This window comes from Sminthopsis crassicaudata, chromosome 1, assembly GCF_048593235.1.
Source record: "Sminthopsis crassicaudata isolate SCR6 chromosome 1, ASM4859323v1, whole genome shotgun sequence".
NCBI classification, from domain to species: domain Eukaryota; kingdom Metazoa; phylum Chordata; class Mammalia; order Dasyuromorphia; family Dasyuridae; genus Sminthopsis; species Sminthopsis crassicaudata.
The window spans coordinates 581,471,845-581,498,014 of record NC_133617.1 but is presented as its reverse complement, the minus strand read 5'-3'; the positions used below and the strand labels follow the sequence as shown (position 1 = coordinate 581,498,014).

Sequence of the window (26,170 nt, the reverse complement as noted above, 5' to 3'; positions counted from 1 at the left end):
AGGCAAAATAATGTTGTAAAGTTCAAATCCTGCCACAGATATTTAGTAGGGACTGGAAAAATCATTTAACCCTTTCTCAGCCTTGTTTCTTTATCTACAAAATGAGGTTAATAATAACATCAATTTTATAGAGTTCTGGTGAAGACCAAATATGATTATATAAGCAAAGTACTTTTCAAAACTTAAAGCCCTAGGAGTACAGAACAGACATTTATTAAGTTCTTACTATATCCCAGACAATATGCTCAAATGCTTTACAAATTTGGATCTGGATAAAACACACTAATAATATAATTATACTATCTAAATTAAGCTATTAGTATTAGCAATAATAATAACTTTCCCACAAACCTAGCTATACTTCTGTAAAGAGTAGAATGATTAACAACCCAACAGGTCTCAGGAGAGACAAAGTTTTGAAAAAATGACTTAGTAGAAACTGGGGAAGACAAAAAGCCAGGAATTTTAAAACGGTGTGGTCCTGCTGAGGGTTTGGCGTCCTGAGAGTTCCACCTCGCCTGCTAAGATTGGATGCTGGGCACTGAGACTTCAGGGCTGAGGCAGTCCCCAAACCCTCTGACTCGTCCCTGGATGCTTTTGTGTAATCCATCAGCTCCTCTCCAGAAATGAGAGCATGTTCAGCTGCTGAACCGTGGTTTCTGTATTCTGCAGACACTCTGACCTATGACAGGCACATTGCCATCCCACGTCTAACTTGCCTCGGTTAAACTGAGGCTGCAAGTCAAGATCCAGTTAGATTCCCAAGGATTGAGAAAAGAAGGGCTGGGAGGAGACAATGGCAGTTTGCTTGGATGTCACAATGTTTGTAGATGACTTTATGGACATCCCCAGCTTTACTATTTAAACTATTTTAAATAAATGGTTCTTTGTTTCTCTTGTGTGATAGCGTGCCTGCTGTTCAGTCATTGCTAAGTCTTCATGATCCCATTTGTTTTGTTTGATTGGGGGTTTTTTGGTCTTTTTTGGTGAGGCAGTTGGGGTTAAGAGACTTGTTCAGAATCACACAGCAAGTTAAGAGTTTGAAGTTGGATTTGAACTCAGGACCTTTTGATTTCAGAACCGGTGCCCTTTCCGCTGTGCCATCTAGCTGCCCCTCATTTTGTTTTTTTTGTTTTTTTTTTTTAAACAAAGATCTTGGAAGAGTTTGCCATTTCCTTCTCCATCTCATTTTACAGATGAAGAAACTGAGGCAAACATGACTAAGTAACTTATTTGCCCAGGGTCACACATCTGAGGCCAGATTTGAACTCAGGGACTTGAGTCTTCCTGACTCCAAACCCAGTGCTTTATCCACTGTACAACTAACCTTTGGCTACTACTACTTCTACTAGTTGTAATAAAATGTTTTCAGAGGAAGAAGCTTCAGAGTAGGAATAAGTCATTTGAATCAAAAGCTGAATCATATCTTGGAATGACAGTTTGGGGCATTGTCTGGGAATTCTGTTGGAAGTCCCCCTCCCTGCCTACCTCATACCAGCAGCTTTCATCATTTAAGAACAAGAAAAACAACAACAAAAGAAACTCAAATGTGAGATTTGGGCTCCAGGCTAAGAGGGAATATTTACTTCTAGGAGAAGAATCCTTTACTCTTTATAGTTACAGTCTTGTATAGGGAAATTGTATGAGAAGCAACGGGAGGTCTTAGAATCAAGAAAACTAGGTTTGCCCCTCACTAACTGTAATTTTAGATATGTGACTTAACTGTTCCATATCTCAGCTCCCTTATCTATAAAATCAATAATAATAATACATCTAATATAAAAATAAATTGTCATGTATGTACACATATGTATTATAAATATCATAATACAGAATATATATCATATAAATATATGATCATAAACATATATTATGAATATATTAACATTATATATAAATACATGATAAATTCACATTATCTCTAATATATAATAAATTTCTATCATATAACATAATAATAAATCTCTATCATGTGTAATATATAAATATATAATGATAAATAATGTATGATAAATGACATTTTATTACTATATAATAATAAAGAGTACCTGATTTATCTTTTCTTTTTTTTTAATTGAGGCAGTTGAGGTTAAGTGACTTGCCCAGGGTCACACAGCTAGGAAGTGTTAAGTGTCTGAGACAGGATTTGAACGCAAGTCCTCCTGAATTCAAGGCTGGTGCCCTATCCACTGCGCCACCTAGCTGCCTCTGACTTAACTATCTTACAAAGATAAGAGGAGGATCATTTGGGGAGAAGGATAACCAGACCAATGATTTGGTTAGTATAGAGAACTCCCAGTGAGAAAATTCAGTCTACCAATGTTCTGCACTTTAGGGCACGAGGTGGATGGGCAGAGAGAAGTTAAGTAATCTGTGCAAGGTCATACAGCCACCCTGTCAGCTTCAGGCTTTATATTCAAGTCTTTCTGATCCTGAAGCTGGGTGCCTGTCTAGCCACTGAGACCATGCTGCTTCCCTCCATTTGTGACCATAAAGCAATGGGCTCTGTGCCCAGAGTGATGACTCTGAGAAAATGCAAAATCCTCAATCCTCAGAGAAAGTATAAATTATGTGGAGTGGAGCACCTCCCCCAACCTATTCTCCAAAGACACCAGTTTTGTTTCAGCCCAGTGCCCAAGGTAGTCACTCTGGGAGTGGAGATAAAGTCTGGCTCTCATTCTTACAGATGTCATACCCACACCTATGGAAAGCAGAGAAAAGAAAGTTCTTGCAGCCAAAGGGCTCGGCCCTGTCAATTGGTTCAGTATCAGAAACTGATGTGATGTGCCTGGCGGGGAAAGGGGAAGAAGAAATGACATTTGTGAAGAGACATTACCTTCTGTTTGCTGTGTTGCCCTAAGGATCATGAAACCTTCCCATCTGAGCTACAGCTCATGCCTTCTGTGTTTTTTTTTCTCCCCCACTAGAAGTGAGCTCTTTGAGAGGAGGGACTATCTTCCCTTTACACTTGTGTCCCCAGTGCTTTTCACAAAGTAAGCAGTAATAATAATAATATCTAACACTTACTACGTACTAGGCTAGGCTCTTTACAATTATCCTTTCATTTGATCCTCACATTTTAGCACTATGTGCCATTTAAATCTCTGTATCAAGTGCTTTACAAATAAACTCAACTGATCCTAAAATCAACCTTGAGAGGTAGGTGCTATGATCCCATTTGAAGATGAGTGAATTGAGGCAAGCAGGGATTAAGAGATTTGCCCAAGGTTACAAAACTAGTAAACCTCTAAAGTGGAATTTGAACTCAGGTCTCCTTGCCTCTAGCCTGGTCACTCTACCCACTGTGCCATCCACCTGTAATCTATGTTTCATGCATTCATTCATTCATTCATGCTCCTTGTATTGTAGTAAGTTCTAAGAGTGGTCACTTACTGTAGTAAGTACTAAAAGCGGTTACTGACATATTTTAGAAAGAGTTTTTCAACCGTAATGGTTTTCTGGTTAACCTCCATTTAGCTAAGAAGTGCATTTGACCAGAGAAACCCATTTCTCAAGCAATAATTCCATTTCCCCACCTACTTAAGCAGGAAATAGCATAAAAAACAGAGCATAGCTACTATCCCAGCTTCCTCATTTCTCTGAAGCACAATAGCTTAGAGTGTCCTGCAGCCTCCTACTTCCTCAGAAGATAAATGATGCATTTGTTTAGCTAACAGAAATTCAAAGGGAAACTGCAGAGGGGGAGGGAGGATCAGAAAGGAAGTGGGAACAAGGATAAGAAAAAGGAAGGAGTAAATCAAGAAGAGGAAAAAGCTCAAGTTAGGATTTTTAGACAACTTTCACCTAACATTTTATACTTTCAAAGAGGTCATCCCAGTGGTTACCACATAGTGCCAGAACAAAGCTTGTGCAACTTCCCATTTAGAATTTCACCATTTTCAGAGTTCCTATACTGAAGAATTAATTACAATGAAGTGTTTTTGGCCTCAATGATTGGGGGTGGCCCTGTGATCAAAACCCGATACAAAGGGAGGAGACAAGCTCCCAATGAAGCAACCCTTGAACCACACCACCTAGCAGTTGGGGATGCTTTGAGACTGTAGGCTGTCCACTAGTACAGGGGGCTAAGAAAGGGATTGTTGGAATATTGGCTAAGGAATATGTCCATGATGTCATAAACCTGGTAGTTGAGAGTTAGCAAAAAAAAAAAAAAAAAAAAAAGGATAAAACACTGGCTCAGCTCAATTAGTTGTTGTAGGGCTTTCTTTGTTCAAATGACTTCCCTCAATTTCCTTCTAAAATGGATCGATTGACTCCTTCTAGTTCAAACATTCTGGTACTTAAATAAAAATGGGGTGGAAGAGGAGACAGGAGAAAGATCGTGAGCCTCTTTTTGAGTCTTCCACACAGTAGATCTCCTATGATTTGTGTGGAATACAATTGTTTGCCATTTCTTTCTCCAGCTCATTTTACAGATGAGGAAATTGAGGGAAACAGGGTGATTTTCCAGAATCACACAGCTAATAAGTGTCACAGACTAGTTCTGATGATTCCTGACCCAGGGCTGGATCCACAGGCCCACCTAGCTTCCCCAGAATACAAATATCCAAAGGGATTTTCCTAGATAGCTAGCAGAACTGGGCTGATTGGGAGATGCATTTCAAAAAAGCTTGAGGCTGTGAGTTTTGCAGAGCTGAGATCTCAGCAGCTACTAAGGCAGGCCACAGAGAATCCTATCCCAACAGAGGACCAGAAGATGGCATTATAGAGCAGTGCAGGAGTGACCCAGCAGAAAGCAGGGGAGAGAGAATATCACCAGAAGTCATCAGCAGGACTCCGCATTTGGAACTCTAGAGTTGCCTCTAGCCATACACACACTGGTCACATACGTTCCCCAATGTTTATGTCCCTTCACTGATTGAGTGTTCACTTTCCCCACTAGCCCACTGTGGAAGACCATTCCTCTGTATGTCTTAGAAAATGTTCTTGTCATAAATTTTACTGTGGTGTTTGATTGAAATTTTATTTTGAATTAATGTGTTCTATGGTTGGTCTAATAAAAGACTCATGTGGGGGCTCATGAACTATGGTCCTGGTAGATGCTGGCCCACAAGCTGCCTTAAATCTGCCAAAGCTTTCTGAGGGCCCACGTGTGTGGGGGAGGAAGGGAGAGTGGTTTGCGGGAGGTGCTCAAGTGTTTTTGGTCCACTTTCCACTCAGGCCCAGTGGGTAGTTCTGAATGGGAACAAAACCTAAGTGGTCCTGTCAGAAAGGCTAGGCCCGAAAGCAGTTCTTTGTTATTGTTCAGATGTATTTGACCCCTTTCAGCTGTCTTCTTGATCCCTTGGTCCATAACATGCCAACATTGTCCATGAAATTTTATTATTTTATTATTATTATTATTTTTTTTTTGGACAAAAAAAAAGAGATTTGTCATTTCCTTCTCCAGTGGATTAAGGAAAGGGAGGTTAATCCAATTGCTCTACTAAGTGTCTGAGAGCCAATCTGCATTCAGGTTTTTGTGATTCCAGTCCCAGTAATCTATCTATTAACCTACCTAGCTGCCTCTAAGCCAAACAAGTTAAGGGACTAAGTCAAGATCCCCCAGCTAGTAAGGCCAGATATGAAAGCAGAATTACAGAAAATTAAACCGAAATACCCTAAATTCCCTCTCCAGGAACCCCACAGCTAATTTTTTTCTTCTTACTTACCTCTCTCCAGGTGTAATATCTCTCTGCTTTGATGATCATGTCTACGATGAGAGAATGGTTGCTCCTGGTTGCTACATCTAATGCAGTCTTTCCTTGCTGGGAACAAAAACATAGCTGACAGTGCTCTGATAGCCATCATTCATTTCTAAGCATACCACTGCAAGGATGTCATTGGGGGAGAGGGAGTTGTAGGGTGGTGGTGCCACAGTTCTCTTTTAAAGTCCTGACCCAGTTTCCCTAATTGTCCTATTCAGTTCCTCTGCCTCAGGTTATAACCATTCCCTCTTAACGTTAGGATAAAGGTCTTATATCTTAGACCTTAAGCTATACTTATGCCCTCTTAATGTTTGATGCGATAAAGGTCTTTATCCATTTTAGATATTGTTAGAATATCAGTACCCTCTCTAGTACCTCCCTCCATTACCTCATCTTGTACCTGACATTTGCTTCTGGATTCTTTGAAATGATAGTCTCATTCAGCCCTGGGACCAAACCATGGATCCATTTGGTCCCAGCAAATCTCTCCTATTTAATAAATTATTAAATTGTTTTTCTAATCTCTATCTTGCTCGGTCTCTCTGGCATTACAGGGTCACCTCATTTAAAAAAAAAAAAAAAAAAAAAGTCATAGGTTCTCCAAATATTTCTCCAGTCTATCCTGTGGCTGAAAATTTCAACCCAAGAAATAAACACAATCGCATTGCTTTGTCTTAATTTCTCCCATCCCATCTTCCATATAGAGGAAACAACAGCTCTTCTTGTCTCCCTTGTCTCCCCGCCTGATATTTTATTCTATTGTCACAAGCAGCTCATTGGCCAAGGACCAATGGCCAAAAGGTGATCAGGATGGACGGGCCTGGTCCTTATATAGATAGAAACTCGTGACCTTTCTCATCCCCCAAAGCAAACCTACCTCATCTTTTCTATCCCTGCAGAGGTCTCTAGCTTCTACTTTTCTCCCTTCCCCCCAAAAAATGCTCCTTGGATGTCTAAGGTCCTCCACTGGACTGGCTCTCCAGCCTCATTCTCCAAACCTTTGCTAACTTCTCCCTAAAATTCACTGGCTGTATGAGACATGGAAGCAATGCCATTCAGTAGGTCCACAGGATGTAGTTCTGCATACTGAAAAGGAAATCACATGATTTCCCTGTGTCTCAGTTTTCCCCCTTTGTAATAGGAGGGGATTGGGCTTAAGTCTGATTGATTCCAAGGTCCCTTCTAGCTCTCAATCTCTGTTCCAGTGATCCATTTCCTCTTTAGAATCCTGCTTGGGGCCAGAAAAATCTCAGACTCTAATGAGACAAAGGTTTTAGTGGTAGGATTTGTCCCTCAGAGATAACATTTGCATTTTAATAATATCTTTTGCTGTGATTGCCTACTTACAATCCATATTAGATGGCTTACTGTCTCAGTGAGGGAGAAGGGGAGGGAGAGACAAAATTTGGAACTCAAAATTTTAAAAAATGAATGTTAAAAATTATAAATGGAAAACAATGGAACATTATTGTTTTCCAATTTAGCTTTCAAACCATCTCCTCCCTAAAAGCCTTTTAAGTATGCACAGTAGTTGTGCCATAAGATCATAGATTGCCAAAATCTTAGAGTTGGAACTTCAGTAAACACCTACCCATAGTTCTATCAAAATCCCTTCTACAGTGTGTCCATTTTACAAAAGGGGAAACTGAGAGATAAGTGATTGATTCATGGTTATACCATATGGCAATGGCAGGCAGTCACTGAACAAGTATATAGTAAGCCCTTACTAGATGTTCAACACATTTATTAAACACTATTTACTGCTAAGTGGGCAGTTAATTGATGCAGTATACAGAGTGCTGAACTCGAAGACAGTAAGATTCCGCTTCCGAAATTCAAATCTGACCTCAGATATTTTCTAGCTATGTAATCTTGGGGAAAGAATTGCCAATTGCCACCACAATTTTTTTTTTTAATTTGTTTTTTAAACTACAAAGGTAGGAAGGGCTTTAAAAGCCAAAACACTGGTTTTTATATTTGATCAGAGAGGTAATAGGGAACCACTGGAGTTTACCGAGTTGTAGAAGGCAAGTTAAGGTGATACAGTTAGACCAAGACTTAAGGAAAAGAGTTTAGCTGAGAAGAGAAAGGACAGATTGAAGTGGCTAGAGATTTGGGGCAGAGAGACGAGCCATCGTTCAAGTCATGAGGCCCTGTACAAGGTAAGTAAGTGTATGAGTGGAGGAGAAGAGATATTTCGGGAGGGTTACTGAGAAGGAGAAAATAGAACTGTCAAAGCAACAACTAGGTATCAGCTGTCAAGTTGCCCTAGTCCAGAGATACTTCCACTACATGATATTCTTCACCTAGTAGGATTACATGGAAATCTAGGGGACTGGAATAAACAACCAAAAAAACAGGTTTGCTTTTGTTGTGTTTCTTTACTGAGGGAGGGAAGGATGTTAATGGAGATTTCCTACTTCTTCTAAATCAAAGCTTTTGTCCAAGAAATTTTTATTTCGTAGATATTTCTTAGGTATACAAATCAAACATTTATTGATAGTAACTCATAAAATTAATTTTTAAAACAATTTCACCATTTAATGAAAGCAAACTTGCATACTAATGAAAGGGATATGCTTGTTTATTTTTACATAAAGAATTAAATCTGGGCAGAATAGTTGATACCTTTTACTGTCACCAAATTTTCCATGACCCCCACATTCAATTAAATGACTCCGCATGGGGTGAGACCCACAGTTTAAGAAACTTTATTTAGTCTACCTTGCCAAGTGAGGTGCTGTCTGTTCCATTTATGTGTTTGAGCTGTTAATTTCAGAACACAATTAGTCAAGATACTGTGATATGGGGATATCGGAATAATTAAAAATGTGGCTGGAGGTGTCCAAGTCCAGAACCCCACTCCAACCAGCACCGTGGTAGTGGGGGATTTGAAGAACTTGTCCCTTCTTTATCATCCTAAATGCATCTGGAGACTCACTAGAAGTACAATTCCCACAGGCACCAGTGTTGGCTATTTTCCACTTATGGAGAGTCTTAGATGAGCCTGAAAATTAGGGTTGGAAGCAATCAGCCTCTAATCAGGGGCACAGTAATTGGATTACAAAGTACTGCTACTTCTAGGCCTTTACACAACCCCTAATCTCTGCCATCTGAGTGCTGGCTTTCAACACCATTCACGATCATGGCAATTAGTCTATTAGGAGAGCAGCATGCTGGGAGCCAGGGTTTTTTTGCTCTTAGGAGAGCATTTTCCTTAGGAGTATATGCTTGAATGGGAGTGGGAAGGCTCCTGGTATTGGTATCATTAAGTATCACAATACTCCCCAGAGATTAAACTGCAGGAAGAGGGAAGAGCCATACCAAGTCATAGTTTTAGCATTTTTCCTTTTTTTTTTTTTTCCCTTCTATTCATTAATAATGCACCAGGTCCCAGGAAACATCATTTAACTAGGGGGGATAAAAAGTGAATGCTAGAAGAGGAGGTTTGTGGAAACCATTTTCAAGCATGATCTCATTTGATCTTCAAGACAGCCCAGTGAGGTAAGTACCATGAGTATTATTATCCCCATTTTAGAGGTGAGGAGCCTGAGACTTCCTCATGGTATATAACTTCTATCAGAGGCAGATTCTAACTCTCATTTTTCCTGACTCTTCACTATACCCCAAAGGCTAGACTTTTAAAGAAAAAGCAGTAGGAGGGAAGAGGAGTATTTCCAAATTATTTACTATCAACAGAAGGGATTCAGACAAAACCATCTAAGGTCCGAAACCTCTTTTTCAGCATCCTCCATTGTTATCTACTTTATCTGAGGATGTGAGGAGATTTGTAGGTGGTATGGATGTAACTCAGATTTTTCACGTGAAATCCTTCAAGCAGAGTAACTTGTCAGTGCTGAACTGGGCTACAATTTCTAGGCCTTTTCAAGCTATCTAGTTTCTCCTTCCCCCAACCCAGGATTTTTGGCTAGTTCAGGAATTAAAATTAATAATATGACCAAACCACATTCCTTCAGACCTGAGTAGCGTGAAGATGATAGTATTTGAAATGGGTGGGGTTGAAATTTCCAACAACAAAAATAAAAAGAAAAGAAAAAAAGGCTAATTGTAGCAAACTTGTTGAGATAGAAGGAAAATGTACTTTCTTCACTTCTTTGCAGAGGTGGGGATTTATGGGTGTGGAACATTGTGTTGGTTTTGCTGAGATGCTTGTTAAAAATTTTGTCCTTTTTAATAAGGCATGGTTGTTGGAGAAGAGAAGAAAAGTTTACTCAGAAATGAAGGTAATGTCCGAACAAAAGAAGTTAATTAATGAGAGGGGAAGGGTGCCTGAGCAAACAAATACCTTCAACCAGACTCAGTTAAGGGGATTTCTCCACCTCCTTGAGAAGTGGAAAAATAAAGAAGCTTTCTAATACCTTATAAGCTTTGTGGATGAACAGTAAATTGTGAATAATTTATGCTTTAGTATTCCTTGGGAGACTGGCTTTAAGAAATACTAACTATTGTATATTCTTAGAAGATATAAAACAGCATTTCTCTTTTTTAAAAAGATACAATTCAGACTCATTTGGCTTTCACAATGACCCCTGCAAATTTAAAATTTCACTAAATGGCGATATGGACCATCTCTGGTGAGTATTTCATATATGCAGATGTGCTAACACTGAACCTGGAGCAACAGCAGACATTTAGACTTATTACCTTGTCAACAGCCTTCAGATCACAGCCTGCCTTCAGCAAGGTATCCACCAGTTCCACATTTCCAAGATCTGCTGCTAAATGCAGAGGGGTCTGCTGCTTCTATAACATAATTTTGTTAGTTAATTTTGTCTTTGTGACCTCATTTGAGGGTTTTTTGGCAAAAATATTGAAGTGATTTGCTATTTCCTTCTTCAGCTCATTTTACAGATGAGGAAACTGAGGTAAACAGGGTGAAGGGACTTATTCATGATCACACTAGCTAGTAAGTGACTGAGGCCTTATTTGAACACTTCCTCCTGATTCTAGGCCTGGGGTTCTATTCCCTGTACTATCACCTGTGTAACAATAATCTCAGACACTTATACTTCAAGGTTTGCAAAGCATATTAAGCATTCTCTTCTTTGAGTTGACATTCTTGAGGATGGCAATAATTCTGACTGGTTAAGAATGAGAGAAAATGAATATTATAATGAGAGGGAGAGGGACTGGGAGGGAGTTAGGAGGGAAAGCATGACTTTGATCATGTAACACCCCTTCCCCAGCCTTATGCCATCTAATCAAAGAATTTATCCCAGCCCAAACCTGAGTAAAATAGGAGATTCCCCACCTGGAGGAGAAATTTCAACCTCACTATCACCAATGTCTGGCTTGGCCTAGTAGATTTTAAGGTTTCCAAAAGGAATAACTTCTGTTTCCCCAATATTAACAATTGCTTATTTAATAATTTTCTCTGGTTAATATTTTTAATCAATTTTTTCTAAGACATCTTACTTTATTTTAAAGAATCTATTATACAGATTATGGAAGGTACAATGATTTATTATGACACAGTAAGCAGACTTGTTTTCAATAGGATCAGTAGTTCGGATGAATAGAAAATAAAAACAAAATAGGACACGCTAGGATCCCATGCTGGTAGGACAGCTGAGGCAGAGGGAGTTAAGAAGAAACCAAATCCCTTCCAACAATGTCTCTTTAAATAAATATTCAGTTTAAAAGAATTACATGTTTAATCTATATTGGATTACTTGATGTGTCAGGGAGAGGGAGTGGGAGGAAGGGATGGAGAAAAATTGAGAACATAAGGTTTTGTAAGGGTGAATGTTGAAAACAATTTTTCCCCTGAGGCTGGGGCTAAGTGACTTGCCCAGGGTCACACAGCTAGGAAGTGTTAAGTGTCTGAGACCAGATTTGAACTCGGGTCCTCCTGAAGTCAAGGCTGGTGCTCTATCCACTGCGCCACCTAGCTGCCCCGAAAACTATTTTTGCATATATTTTGAAAATAAAAAGCTATGATCAAAATAAAAAAATAAAATAAAATAAAGAATGAAATTAGAAAACAAACATAAATAAAAGTTCCTTTGGGACTAAGGTTTGGAGCTATATTTAAACAACTCTAGGTTCCAACTCTAGAGACCATATGGGGCCAGAGTAGAAGATTTCAATGCTATTTTTTTTTTATTTTTTTGAGAGACCAGGAGGTACAAGAACCTGTTGAACTGTCCAAGCTGATCTCTTCCAATGTGGGGAGAGCAAACTCACCCAAATCCTGACTCCAGGCTTGCTCATTCAGGTGTTTGATCCCAATTGCCTGCCTAGCCTCAGCTGTCCCATTATGGAAAACTCCTTGCTTGAGTTTCATTCTGTTCCAACTTGGAGCTGACTTTAATAACCCAGACCTTTCCCATGCTCTGCCTTCCTACCTCCCACAATGGCACAATACATGGAATATTAGGCCTGGAAAACTCATCTTCATGAGTTCAAATCCAGCCTCAAACATGTACTAGCTGTGTTCACTTATTTCTGTTTGGTTCAGTTCTTCACCTGTAAAATGGGTTGGAGAAGAAAAAGGCAAACTACTATAGTAACTATACCAAGAAAACCCCAAATGGAGTCACCAGGACTGGTGGACACTATTGAAGTGCTTCAACAACAGCCACTATGTTTATTAGGTTAAAACACAAACAAGGCTTGGAGCAATGGTTAACGGACTGAATAACAATCTCAGCAGATGAGGGCTCAAGAATGTGATTCACAGCTTCATTCTCCTCCCAGATCTCCCACTGACTAGCTAAGCAATTTTGGGACAAGCAGATCACTTTATCTCTCTGGAGTTTAGTGCGCTCATCTATAAAATGAAGGCTTTAAACTCGAAGATGTGGAAGGTTCTTCCAAGCCCTGAGGTCTTTTTGGCTCTAAATCATATTTATTATTCTGTCTCAGCATTTCCAGATGGAGCCAGTGATAGATTGATCTTTTGGAGCATTTGCCGCTTCTTCAGTTAATTGAATCCATGTAATTTTTATATTTCGTGTGGCCTTTCAGTCTTCAGGCTTAAAGGAAGACACATTAATGACTTCAAGATAGAAATAAAGCTTCCTTCTTGTGGAAAGGGGCCCCCTGCCAATGTCAGTGCATCAGCGCTGGGGAGTGGCTCTTGATTTAGAGACTCTTCTAGCAATAGGTTTCTAAGTCATTGTTTTTCTATCAAAATATCTGGATGTATCCAATGTGAACATTTGAATAATGGACTGGCTGCCATCCATCTAGCAGAGGAAGCTTGTGGGAGAGGGAGGGAGGTGGAAGAATGCACACATCCTTCTAAAGAGCTGGCCCTTCTCCTTTAATTCACCTTGACTTCCACGGGAAACAACACACAATCCAACATAATATTTATATGAAGATGAGGAATCACCGGTGGATCCTTCCTCACGTTGCTTACCTGATTTAAGGCATCAATGTTGTGCTTAGCTCCCAATAATGTGTCCACTACAGTGACATGATTATTGACAACTGCTAAGTGAAGAGGGGAATCCTGCTGCAGAAAGATAGAAACCACTTTAAAATGGGGGTATTCTCCCTTAACTATATTACTCACATACCACTACCATGCTATACAATGAATTGGCATGGGCTCAGAGTTCATGGGTTCAAATCTAGCTTCTTGCTAGCAAGGTGACCTTGAAAAAGTTATTAGATTTAACACTGGATGGACCACAGGAGCCCTTTCACATTGGACAGATGAAGAAACTGAATCAGAAATTAAGTAATTAAGTGATGTCCTAAAACATTAAGTTAAAGTCACTAAATTAATAATAATATATAAGATTTCTATAATATTCTAATGTTTGCAAGGCATTTTATTTATATTCACTTGATTCTCACAACAATCTGACAAGGTAGGGCTATAAATACCTTCATTTTACTGATGAAGAAATTAAGAACGAGAGCAGTTAAATGATTTGTTCAAGGTCACATAGCTTTGACAAGGCAAAGATGGCATTCATAAATTCAGGTCTTCTGACTCCTAGAGTTAGAACTCCTCCCACCATACCAGGCTGACCCCGCCCCCCACAGCAAAAAGAAGAGGTAATTAGAAAAAGAAGGATAGCTATTTCTGAAAGAAAGTGAGAGTGAGAGAGAGTGACAATGTTCAAGGAAAGGGAATCGCTGAATTGGAAAGAAAATAGGGTGATTCAGAGCAAGCAGGTGTGGCCACAGGCAGGTCATTAATGGGCGAAGAATGGTAGTTAAAGCAGGAAAGGTAAGTCAAAAGGAAGGTGCCTGGAGAGAAAGGAAAGACTTGGGAGGGAGAAGATGAGAAAGTGGGAATGACCTAAAAGTTCCATGAGGCTGGAGGAAGCATGATTTAGAGAACTGGGAGAGATGGGTTCAAGTCTCGGTGCTTCTACTTGTGCATTTTTGTGACTTCTTCTATGGAAAATGAGGGGGGTCGTGATCTTCCTGAGATCCTTCCCAAGCTTACCCATTTGTGCCTTTCTGTAAAGCATAGTCTATACAGGTGGGTACAATTACTGTAAAGAATTACAGGCCAATGATGGGAAACTCTAAAAGCCTAATAAAGACTAATAATAATAATAATAAAGACAGATATGTATATAAAGGACTCTGCATTGGTTTTAAAACGATATCTGTTCATATTGTATTTTTATTTAGTAAATATTTACCAATTATTAAAATTTGATTTGATTTTTACAGCACTTGTACAGGCCCTGTATTTGACACCTCTAATACAATCCTCCATAGCCAGAACAAACTGAACTGTTGTATGAAACATTTCCTATTTTCCCTTTTCCCTTCCAACCTTCTAGAATGCTTGAGCAGAAGGAAGAAAAAAAAAAAAAATCACCCTAAATAATAAACATGCTTTGTAAGGAAAGGCCCTCTGGGGGAGGAAAAGAAAAGGGATACACTGGGAAATGTAGATAATGCAAGAACAAAAAATAATCAATAAAGATTTTTTAAAATAAAGTAGCTATAGCACATTAATTTTTAAAAAGCTTTTTCCTCCTTATATTATGCACACTTTACAGATGAGGAAATTAGACTCAGGTGATGTGATTTGTCACGGTCACATAACAAAGGATGACTGAATCAGGCCTCTGACTCAAGGTTTTGAAATGTCAGTGAATACAATTAACATGATGGTTGAAATATTTCTACAAATTAAGAAGTTCTTTGAACTGACTGAACTGAGAAAATTTCAAACCAGTTTCAATGAAAACTTGTCCTCCCAAACAGCCAAGCCCAGTTCAAGTCACACCCTCAGTCTGGAATTATCAGAACATATAGTAACAGATAATTGTAATCAGAATGAGTAATATTCTTAGGAAAGAAAAAAAAAATAGAGTAAAAAAAAATGTGAAAGGATTTTCCTGGTTCCGCTCCAACACAGAAGGTCACTATCAAAATGTTTGCTTTGGGTGTGTTGGGTCATTTTGAAAAGCCAACATGAAATTCCAGAAACCAAAGTTAGAATAGTTGATTGGATTTTAAAGAAAAATAGATCGTTCCACAGAAGAAACGCAAATTGGGTATGATGACCCCCTAAATGATAAATTACTATTTATCACTCACCTCAGCTTTCTGGTCCAGAACAATGTTTTCACTGAGAAGAAAAGTGACAAGGGGTACATGGCCATTCTGGGTTGCTATTTGCAAAGCAGTAATTTTGTTCTGAGAGAAAAACAGAAGGATTGAGGGAGGTGAAATGGTTTTCAGGTTAGAATCAGAATGCTGCTTTTAATATATCAAGGATCTATCATTTCAATTGTGGATAGAAATTTCACATCTTAGTAATAGTCATGATCACTAACATTTGTATAGTGCTTCATGTTGGCAGATTGTTTTATGTATGGACTGAGTTGCAGTGGTCAAAAAAATTAAATTAAATTACAACCAGGTGGCTAGCCCTCTGACGGTGTGCACTTCTGAAGTCCATTAGTGGACCAAACTGGCAAGGCTTCCACTTTGGTATAACTCACCAACCTGCCTTTTTTCTGCCATGACCTTCGAGAATCCAAGGTCAAATCCTTGCCAGATAAGCCATAGCAAGTGTATGTTAGTGGAGAATTCAAAATGGTTCTATTTATTTGCACAATAGATTTTTCTGGTTTCCACCATTTGCAGAGATATAGCACAAATGAATAAATTTTCCCCAAGGTTCCAATGAAGTAAAAGCACAATTTCCTTTCTCCCAGGGACAGGAAATTAACATCTGGCTTCATTTCCGACTCGTTTTCTTGCAAACCCTTCACTTCAATCAAATTATTTTACTTGATGAGCCTCAATCTCTGCAGCTCCTAAAAGGTACCTTCTTAGCCCTCTTTTGGACAACTAGGTTGCTCAGTAGATGGAACATAAGGCTAGATCAGGAAGACCTGAGTTCAAATTTGGCCTCAGACATTTATTAGCCGTGACACCCTGGGCAAGTCACTTTACCCTGTTTGACTCAGTTTTCTCACCTGTAAAATGAGCTGGAGAAAGAAATGGCAAACCGCTTCATTCTAATATCTTTGCCAAGGAAACCCCATGTTGGATCACAAATAGACACTACTGAAGAAATTCAACAACAAAGTTTTCTAAATTCTACCCATTCTTCAAGATCCAGCCAAAAACTATTTTCTTCATAGAGCCTTCCTTCTCCATTTAGCCCTAATCAGAAATGACTTTGCACTCTTCAGAACTCTTCTAGGTTTTATCTGTGTTGTTTTTTTTTCTTCAGTCATGCATAGCTTTAGGCTGTTACTTCATGTGATAGGAGCAAGATCTGCTCATGTGGTTGGGTCTCAACCTCAAAACTTAATTGTTCCTGAGAACTAAGCTATTTAGAAAGTTTCCTGATATTCTAAGGCATAACAACCCAGTGCAGGAAAAGGTGGCAATTCTCCAGCTTGACAGTCATTCCTTTGTGAGCCATGTGACTAGGCTCACCAAGAAAGCCAACATGGGGGTGAAGGGAGTTATATCCATAAGATTGAAAGTTGGGGAAGAGGAGGAGGAGGGTGAACAAACATGCATGACTCTCCTATTTTGGGTCAGGCACAGTTCTTAAGAGCTCTGTTTTGTTTGAACCTCACAACAACCTGGTAGGATTAAATCCTATTTTTCCCGCTTTACAACTGAGGAAACTGAGGCAGACAGCGATTAAATGACTTGCTCACAGTCATATAGATAGGAAGAAGCATTTGAGGCCAGATTTGAACTCAGGTCTTTTTGACTAAGTCCAGCAGTTGAATTATCTGCTATTGAGAAAATTTCTTTTCTGAAATGTTATATCATTTGCACATGTCTCATTTCAGGCATGACCCTTATTAAGCCCCTGTCCAGATGATTTAATAATGCAAACAGTGTCCAGAACATAGGAAAAAGTAGTTCTGCATAAGGCAGACAATATCTGGACAATTTTATCCAGTTTGGGTCCATATTTTAGAAAGAAAATTGATAAGAGAATTATTCCAGAGAATAATGACCAGTCTGGTGAGAAGGCCACAAATTGTACCAAACCAGAATAGAAAACAGAATACTTCTTGAGGTTGACATGACTATTTTCAAGTATTTGACAAGCTCCCTTATAGAAGAAGAATTAAAGTTCTTTTGATTAACACCAGAGGAGCTTCATTAGAAAAAAGGGACAGAAGCACCAGAAAGATGGATTTCACCTTGGTTATTAAACTAAAATTGACTCTAACGTAACTTCCTGAGTCTCAGTGATTTTTTCCCCTCCAATTTCTACTCTTTCTTTTTGGGAGGAGAGGATGAATGAGGATGGGAGAAGGCGTGGGGTTAAGAGATTTGCATGAGGTCAAACAGTAAATATCTGAGGCCACATTTAAACTCAGGTCCTCCTGACCCCAGATGTCTTAGCCACCTCTCTACTCTTTCTTGAATCCCAACTTCACCCAAATCATCTTTCTAAAGTACTGCTGCAATCATGTCACTCTTTAATTTAAAAAAAAAAAAAAAAAAAAAAAAAAAAAACTTTGATAGTTCCTCACTTAATAAATAGTAAATATCTTATTCCGACATCCCAGATCTTTTACAATCTGACTCCCACCTATTCTTCCAACTTTACACATGCTATCCCCAAAAGACTTAGTGCATTTTTAAGCTAAAAAATATCTAAAAGCTTCTCTCTCCTAAGTTTCTCTATGCAATTTCGGCAAGAATGTAGTTTCCAAACTCCAGACTTTCCCTTGTTCTGAACTTACTGCCTTGGTGACTCAACCTTAGACCCTGTCATCAATTCAGCCTTGTTCATTCCACCTCCACAGCAGCTGCCTTGATGATGACTGTCCTGTGGGCAATGATTGTGACTTCTTGCCAAGGATGCCATATCTGGAGACCTCTCCTGCCCAGCAGTTTAACTGCTGAGTTCACTTCCTGCTCACTCTCAGGTCCATTCTACCACAACACCAGCCTGCTTTTTTAGACCTTCTCTTCTCTCCTCCCAAATTCCCTTAATGTTTTGTCATTAGAATGCAAACTCCTTGAGAATAGGGACTGTTTTGTTTTCCTGGTAGTTTGTTTGTTTGTTGCTCTATGAGCAAAGCAGAATTGGATTAGCCCAAAAGAAGCACAAGATGAGCAAAATTAAGAGAAGCTACTCCAAATATTCACATGGATTAATTGTATTTATATGTGGACAGAGCACTCTTTACTCATATTGGCCTGACCAGACACTTGGACATACTGTGGTCTGAGACTAACATAATGGTGTCATTTTTGGCCATCTTCAAAATAAAGGACAGCAATTAACCAATCCTTACCTTTTAGCTACATAGAAAATGCTTAATAAACATTCTCTCCTATATATCAAGCTTTCTTCCCTTCCCATTCTCTCTGGAGATGATATCTTCCGCCTCAAATGTCTTGTTATTCTTTTCTCCCTTTATCCCTGTAATATCCTCATTTTGTGTTAAGGTCTATGGATTACAGGATTATAGAATGAGACTGGGAAGGGACCTCAGAAGTCATGCAGTCCCCTGTTCTCATAAATGAGGGAAAAGGCTCAAGAAATTATGACCTGCTTAGGTTCACACAAATGGTTAAGAGGCAGGATTTGAATATAGTTTTTCTATCTTTGGATTCAGTGCTCCCTGAATCACTAAAACCCCGGATTCTAGTTTTCAAAAGCCACTAGTACCAGATTCTTTACAAAAATGAGTAAAACCTAGATTGTGCAGAGGGTAGAGTCACATGGAAAAGCACTTTCTTTTCCTTTCCTTTCCTTTTCTTTTAAAAAATGTGCTTAGTCATAAACCCTGATTAAAAGGATTTATTATAGTTCCCAGTAACCCCAGAGAAGTACATGATTGAGTTTCATTTTGCTTCCTCAAATGTTCCTCGAGGAACTTACTGTTCAGTTCCTGGAAACATACTGGTTTATATAGTTCATGCAGTTGAATTTTAGTGATTTGAAAAAACTCCTTTCCTGACAGAACACCATTTCTTTCAAGAACTTTCTTTCTCTTTAGCCCCTTCTTACTTCAGTGAGCACAGCTAAGAATATTCATGGAGCCTGGAGACTTCTGGTTCAATTTGAAATCCAATGAGGATATAGTCTTCACTTTTGTGCAGAGCTCCTTGAGGAATGTGTTAATAGACCACTTATGGTCTTTACTTCAGTTCTTTCTAATAAACTCAGATGATGACTGACGTAGAGCAATCACTCCCAAACTTAGACCTCTTGATGTGGTACAGTTAGGAATGTTGTATCTTTTCCCATAGGCTATCTTGCCTTAGTTTACCATGTATAGCTAAAATACTGAGTCTAAAAGATTGCAGACTATCAGATAACTGCTGTCCAGCAATAACAAGACTCTTGAAGCTACAGAGCATCAATAATAAGGTACCTAAAGTTAAAGTAGATACGACACAAAATTGGATGTCTACCACCTTCAGACCTAAAAATATACCTTCTGAAGGATTCCCCATGAGTTTTGCCTGTAGATAAGGGACCTATGCACAAAGAACCTGTCTTCTAAGATTTAGATAAGATTATTACATTTCATAGTGGTCCCATTAGTTGTTAGTGGTATTTCCCTAAAGTTGTTAGTGGTATTTCCCTAATCAAATATCATACATATTATCTGTTTATCTGTTATATGTAGAATCTAAGATACCTTAAGTCAAGTGCTTTTTCAGTCTTATTTTTGTGTCCATTTTTCCTTGCACAATATCTGAAAAATAGTAGATACTTGATATATATAACTTTTGAAATCAGAGGCTGAAATTTAACATTATAATATAGTTTACTGGTGTGGTAGATAGGTGTCTGAGTGAAGAAGAAATGAGTAGAAACATTGAGATACTTAACTAGCTCATTTACTTTATTTTGTTTTGTCATCTGTAAAAAATAGTAGCATATATTTCCCTGGGTTATTGTGGAGATCAAAGAAGATAATACTCATTCTTTGTACATTTTAAAGGTTTACATGAAAGTTATCTTTTTGATATAGTGTAAAGATAGTTATTGGCATATTGTTTTCTGATAACACTGTAGCTAAACTGTTATAGACTAGGGAAATTTTCTTGTTTAACTAAAGTATAAGGTATTTAATAATGTTATTTGTAAATATAACACATCTAAGTGGGTTGTTATAAGAACATGCTAAATACAAAAAAAAAAAAAATTTAAATTATTTCAGGAAAAAAAAAAAAAAAAACAAGACAAAGACTCTGACCACTCCTCAATTCCACCTCTAAGCCATAAAATTAGCATATCAATGATATGAAATATGTAGTTTTTCTCCCTTTCCCCATAAATTTATCTCCTTGCTCCTTGCTCTTTACTATCTTGCTCTTTTGGAATTTAACCCCCTTTAATTAGTGTTACAGCTATAATAAACTTTGTCCCTTGACTTAGAGATGGGTTTGAGGCTGAAAATTCTTTTGAGATACCTCCTGACGCTAGGCTAGAACCACAACATTTTAGGGCCCCCTTTGAACTCCAACATTCAACTTAGATGAAGCAAAAAAGGCCAAACCTTCCAGATATGCCTTATGCCCACCAGAGCCTCAGCATTTGACCTATTGCTATAAAACTAAGGAACTCTAGGACCTTGCCACCCACCCATCATTGAACCCTTAACATTTTTAGGCGTCTCCTCAGCTTAACGTTGATTTATCCTCTCTCCCAATCCCAAGAATAGAGACTGTCTCACATTTTCTATTTACATCTCAAGTACTAAGCACACTTAGGCTTAATAAATGCTTCCTTAATTCATTCCTTCATTCTCTATCCTGCTACAAAAAAAGCTAACTTCTCCTAAGTGAATGAGACGAAGAATGTTCCTTTGGAGTAGACATCAATGGGGAATGGGAGAAATAAATCGAAACAAAACCTCAGATGACAGAAAGCTATCAGTTCTACAAAAGGTCAGTCCCTAGACTTTCTCTTGTCTGCAGACAACACATGAAGTATTTCTAATAGAGGACTCTGGTAATGTGTACCTACATTATTTGGAATGTTGACATCACTTCCTGCATCCAGTAATAATTTGCTGCATTCTTTATGACCTCCTGCAGCAGCCAAAAAGAATGGCGTTTCTCCATCCTGTAACAATAAAGAAACAAGAGTAACAAGTCTTCTAATCGCAATGATCCAATTCCAGCACTCAGATTCTTTCAACCTTAGGATGCTAATTAATGAGTTTAGATTCTAAAAATTTTAAGGAAAGAAAGGATTTACTTTACTATATTTACTTGTGCATTTTCCCCCTACCCTCCTCTAAACCCCATCTTTCAAAATTTGAAGTAGAAATGTGAGATTTATTATTATTACTATGTAATTTTTCACAAAATTCCCCTTCTAGGATTTGCTTTGCTGTTTAATAGTCAGAGAAGATTTTGGGAAAGTTTGGTAAAATAATAATCAAGGTCCAGCCATTTCCGTGAGCAATTTGAAACTTTGCTAAAAGAGCAATCAACCCAGCATACCCCTTTGATCCAACAATACCACTATTAGTTCTATATCCCAAAGAGATCATAAAAAGAGAAAAGGAGCTAAATGAATACACATATTTATAGTAGCTCTCTTTGTGGTGGCAAAGAATTGGAATCTGAGGGAGCCCATAATTGAGGAATGGCAAGTTGTAGTATATGAATGGAATGGAATCGTGTTTTGCTATAAGAAATGATGAGCAGGATGATTTCAGAAAGACTTAACATGAACTGATGCTGAGTGAAAGGAGCAGAACCAGGAGAACAGTGTACACAGTAACAGCAACATTGTGCAAAGATGAATTATGACTTAGCTCTTCTCAGCCGTAAATTCTAAGATAATTCCAAAAGGCTCATGATGGAAAATCCACATCCAGGGAAAGAACTACGAAGTTGGAATGCAAATCAAAGTACACTACTTTCATTTGAGGGGGTGAGGTACTGTATGTAGGTAGTTTTTCCCTTTTGTTGTTTCTTCTTTCACAACATGATTACTGTGGAAATATGTTTACATGGTTTGCACATGTATAACCTATATTGGATTGCTTACTGTATTGAAGAGAGGAGTGGAAGGGAAAGAAAAGAAATTTGAAACTCTAAATCTTATTTTAAAATGAATGTTGAAACTATGTTTATATGTAATTTTAAAAAAATATTATTTCCCCCCCAAAAAAAAAAACATCAAGCAATGATTGCTATTGTTTAAAAAAAAAAGTGGGGAGATGGTAGAGAGAAAAGAAAGAGGGAGGAGAGAAAGATAGAGGGAGTGAGTCAGAGACAAAGAGATAGAAACAGAGACAGAGGGAGACAGAAAGAAAAAGAAAGAGAGAAGGGAATATAAATGATGCTCAAGATTGCTATCCCTAGTTCATCTCTATTTATATTATGGAGAAACCTACTCATACTCTTTGTCCCATTTTAGCAGTAGAATATGTTAAGAATGTAAACTTTTTGAAGTCAAGGACTTACTATTTTAGGAGAGTGTGTATGTGTGTATTTCTAGTGCCTAGAACAGTGCCAGCACAGAGTTGGCATTTGGAAACAAGTTAGTAATTGTTGAACTGAATTAAATTAAGAAAGGAAGTGAGAATTAAACATAGTGCTTTTCATGCCAATAAAACATTTCAGGTTTGCCAAATGCCAGGAAAGAATACTGGATTGGGAATAAGAGGGACCAGAGTATAAATGCCAGCTCTTCCATTTATTGCTGTGTATCCTTTGGCAAATGATTTAACCTCTCTGTGCCTTGGGTTGCCAATCTGAGACATAAATGAATTAGACTAGATGACTTTCTAGCTAAATCTACAAACCTTTCAATAAATGCAATCTAGCACTAGTCCTAGTCTCTATGCTCTTCATTGAAAGTAGTATTCTTCAAACTTCCTTGATTGCCAGTAAAAAAAAAATTTAAACATCCCCAATATATACATATCAACTTATAAATAAATATACATATGGGGCAGCTAAGTAGCATAATAGATAGTGTGCAAGGCCTGAAGTCAGGAAGACATTCATATTCTTGAGTTAAAAATCTGACCTCAGAAACTTACTAGCTGTATGACTCTGGGAAAATCATTTAATCTTGTTTGCTTCAGTTTCCTCATCTGTAAAATGAACTGGAGAAGGAAATGGCAAACCACTCCAGTGTCTTTGCCAAAAAAAACCCAAATTAAGTTATGAGGAATCAGATACAATTAAACAACAATAAATGTATGTGTATGTGTATGTGTGTGTGTGTGTGTGTGTGTGTGTGTGTGTATATTTCTGTAAGGATGCAGTTCCCGCAAAACAAGAGAAGGGAATTGTAAGGGTCCTTTAAATGGGCGGCCACAGCGCAACAGGAGATTGAGTGGCCCGGAAGTAATGTCTGTGGATATAGCACTGCCCTGTGGGTGGGATCCTGGCCATATTGAGATAGTTTCGTAATGGGTGACGGCTCTCTCGCTGGTTGGCTGTGTGTGAGACCTCACAGGCCCTTTATAAGCCCACTGCAGACAGCAGTCACTCTCTTTAACCTGGCTCCCTAGCCTGGGTGGCCAAGCCAAGCTGATGGATAGCCAGAGAGGTAAGGAGTTTGATAGAAAACATGTGGGTCTTCAGACCAATGTTCACTAGGGAACTGAAAAGTCAGGGCATTAAGTCAGGGCATTATGTGAGTAGGTATAATAAAGGCTTTTAAGATTACACGTGGCTGTTCTTGAGTGTTCTACCGGTTATTAAACTATAGATTCAAGAGATCGTGGCCAGAGACCTTTGAAGGCCTCAGAGGAGGCGAGCCAGGTAGAGTTCACACTGCAAAGGACAGTGGTCAAAGGTACTCTGTGGGGCCTAGGACAGACTAGTAATTGTAACTGCCAGGAGGGCATGTTATATATTTCTGTACCAATAATTATAAAACAATATACAACTTAATATAAAACATATTCATTATATATAATGAAATGTTACCCCAAAAAAGACATCTTTAAGAGATGAGATAAAGATGAAATATTATTTAATCCCAGAGATAATAGGGAGCTACTGGGATTTTCTGAGTAATGGGGTAACTTAGTCATTGTCACTGTTTATCACTTGAGTCATGTCTTGGCCATTCTTGGTAGATACTTTCCATCTCAGATCATTTTATAGATGAGCAAACTGAGCAAACAGAGGTAAGTGACTCGCCCAGAGTCATTCAGCTGATAGTGTCAGATTTTAAGTCAGGAATATGAGTCTTCATCTTCCTGGCATTATTTTCACTTAGGAAAATCAGTTTGGCAGCTGTCTAGGAGTTGGATTGAAAAAGGAGAGACTTCATTTTTTTTTTTTCCTTTTTGATCTGATTTTCTTGATTTGGGCAGCAAGATAATAATATAAATATGTATACTTATATTGGATTTAACATATATTTTTAACATGTTTATCATATATTGGATTACTTGCCATTTAGGGGAGAAGGTGGGAAGAAGGGGGAAAATTTTGGAACATAACATTTTGCAAGGGTCAATGTTGAAAAATTATCCATGCATATGTTTTGAAAATAAAAAAGCTTTAATTAAAAAAAAGAAAAGAAAAGAAAAAGGGAGAGACTTGAAGGAGGGGAACCACTTAGAAGATGATTTCCAGAGGTGAAAAGGCCTAGAATTAGGGTAGTAGTATGAGATTAGATGGGAAAGGACCAATGTAAAAGATATGAATGTAAAATCAGCAAGATTTGACTACTGAGGAGAGTGACTTTGGTACTGAGGTTGCAACAGGAATAATAGAAAAGATAGGTTGTTTACCTTTGACAGTAATAGGGAGGTTAAGCAAAGGAGTGGGTTTGGAACACTCACAGGAGGTCTATAACACAGCTAGCATCTGACTCCTGCTCATACCTTACCAGTCACTCAGAATTATCAAAACAAAAGGGAAAGGGCCTATAACACAGCAGCCACCACCCGAGGACACAGGGTCAGCCAAGGGACACAGATTCAGCTGAAATGATCTAAGGGAAAAGGTGTGTGAATACTACTAGGAAAGGAGGAGAGGAATTTTTCCAATAGCACCAGCAGAGCTACTGGTATGGATGCTCTGGTCACAGTTAGGTAAAACTGCCCTAAGGGGCCCACAACCTGCCCAGAATGGCAGGGACTAAAGCCTGCACAGCTTCTCAAGGAGACAAAGGAGGGGGAGGTTGAGTATTGAGGGGCAGGAAGGTGGAGAGACCCTCTTGTAATAGAGACAAGTCCTGTGACTGGCTATTCAAAAAGAATGGAGGATGACTCCAACCTTTTGGGGGTTCTTCTATGGTTCCCTAAGATTTAGGTTCCTCAACTGGAGACCACAATACAGAAAGCTTTCAGAGACAATAATCTATCTCTATTCTGGAAATCTGTTAAATTGAGAAAACAGCTATTTTAAAGAGACTCATAGGAGTCCATGATTAAATTAGGATCATTGGTTTTGTGCAGGAGAACAATGTTGTCATTATATAACTTATTTTGTATTAAGGGAACCAATCATAAATGGTAATTACATCCACTTAGACTTTATGAGTTTTCTCTAGCATGCTCCTTTTTTGTAAATAGCTTTAAAAGGAGCTGAAATCCTGCTGTTCATTTCTAATAGTAAAGTAAAACTGAAACTTGGATAAAGCTATAAAGTACTCAAAATTAAATTGATAATAAAATTGACCCTTAACCTCATTTCACACAACATTCTGCTTCTACCTCTCTTAGGTACTTGAGTGTTATTTTCCATTAAATTATTCCATTAAAATTATGGTTATGCACCATACTAGAATGTAAGCTCCCCGAGGACAGGAAAAATCTTATCTAAAAATCTCTTTCAGAGATTGCAGAGTTCTTTGCATAGAACTTTAAACATCAATTGACTGCTCATTGAATGCAATTCAATTATGTAGCTATCCAATTTCTTCAAATCAGCTAAGTGACTCAGTGAATAGAGTGGGGGATGGGAGGCCTGAGGAAGACCTCAATTCAAATTCAGCCTTAGACATTTCCTAGCTATGTGACACTGGGCAGGACACTTCACCCTGTTTGCCCACTGAAAAGAAAATGTCAAATCTCTCC

The 26,170-nt window shown here is 38.4% G+C and overlaps 1 protein-coding gene and 1 long non-coding RNA gene across 11 annotated transcripts in view; one reads left to right on the top strand and one right to left on the bottom strand.

The window, feature by feature from the left end:
• The window catches only part of ANKDD1B (ankyrin repeat and death domain containing 1B), an 83,410-nt gene that overhangs the window by 16,392 nt on the left and 40,848 nt on the right, over positions 1 to 26,170 (bottom strand). For 5 of the 10 annotated variants that reach the window (XM_074282307.1, XM_074282300.1, XM_074282298.1 and 2 more), the window contains 5 exons: positions 21,133 to 21,231; positions 15,252 to 15,350; positions 13,096 to 13,191; positions 10,374 to 10,472; positions 5,673 to 5,768 (listed from right to left, as the gene is read on the bottom strand). In XM_074282307.1, coding sequence (XP_074138408.1) covers positions 5,673 to 5,768; positions 10,374 to 10,472; positions 13,096 to 13,191; positions 15,252 to 15,350; positions 21,133 to 21,231 — 489 coding nt within the window. The remainder of the gene's footprint in view (positions 1 to 5,672; positions 5,769 to 10,373; positions 10,473 to 13,095; positions 13,192 to 15,251; positions 15,351 to 21,132; positions 21,232 to 26,170) is intronic. The other 5 variants (XM_074282299.1, XM_074282301.1, XM_074282302.1 and 2 more) reach the window with 5 other exon arrangements.
• The window catches only part of LOC141551049 (uncharacterized), a 72,747-nt gene continuing 55,563 nt past the window's right edge, over positions 8,987 to 26,170 (top strand). Inside the window, exons 1-2 of the long non-coding RNA XR_012484768.1 lie at positions 8,987 to 9,212; positions 15,875 to 15,983. This is a non-coding gene — a long non-coding RNA (uncharacterized LOC141551049). The remainder of the gene's footprint in view (positions 9,213 to 15,874; positions 15,984 to 26,170) is intronic.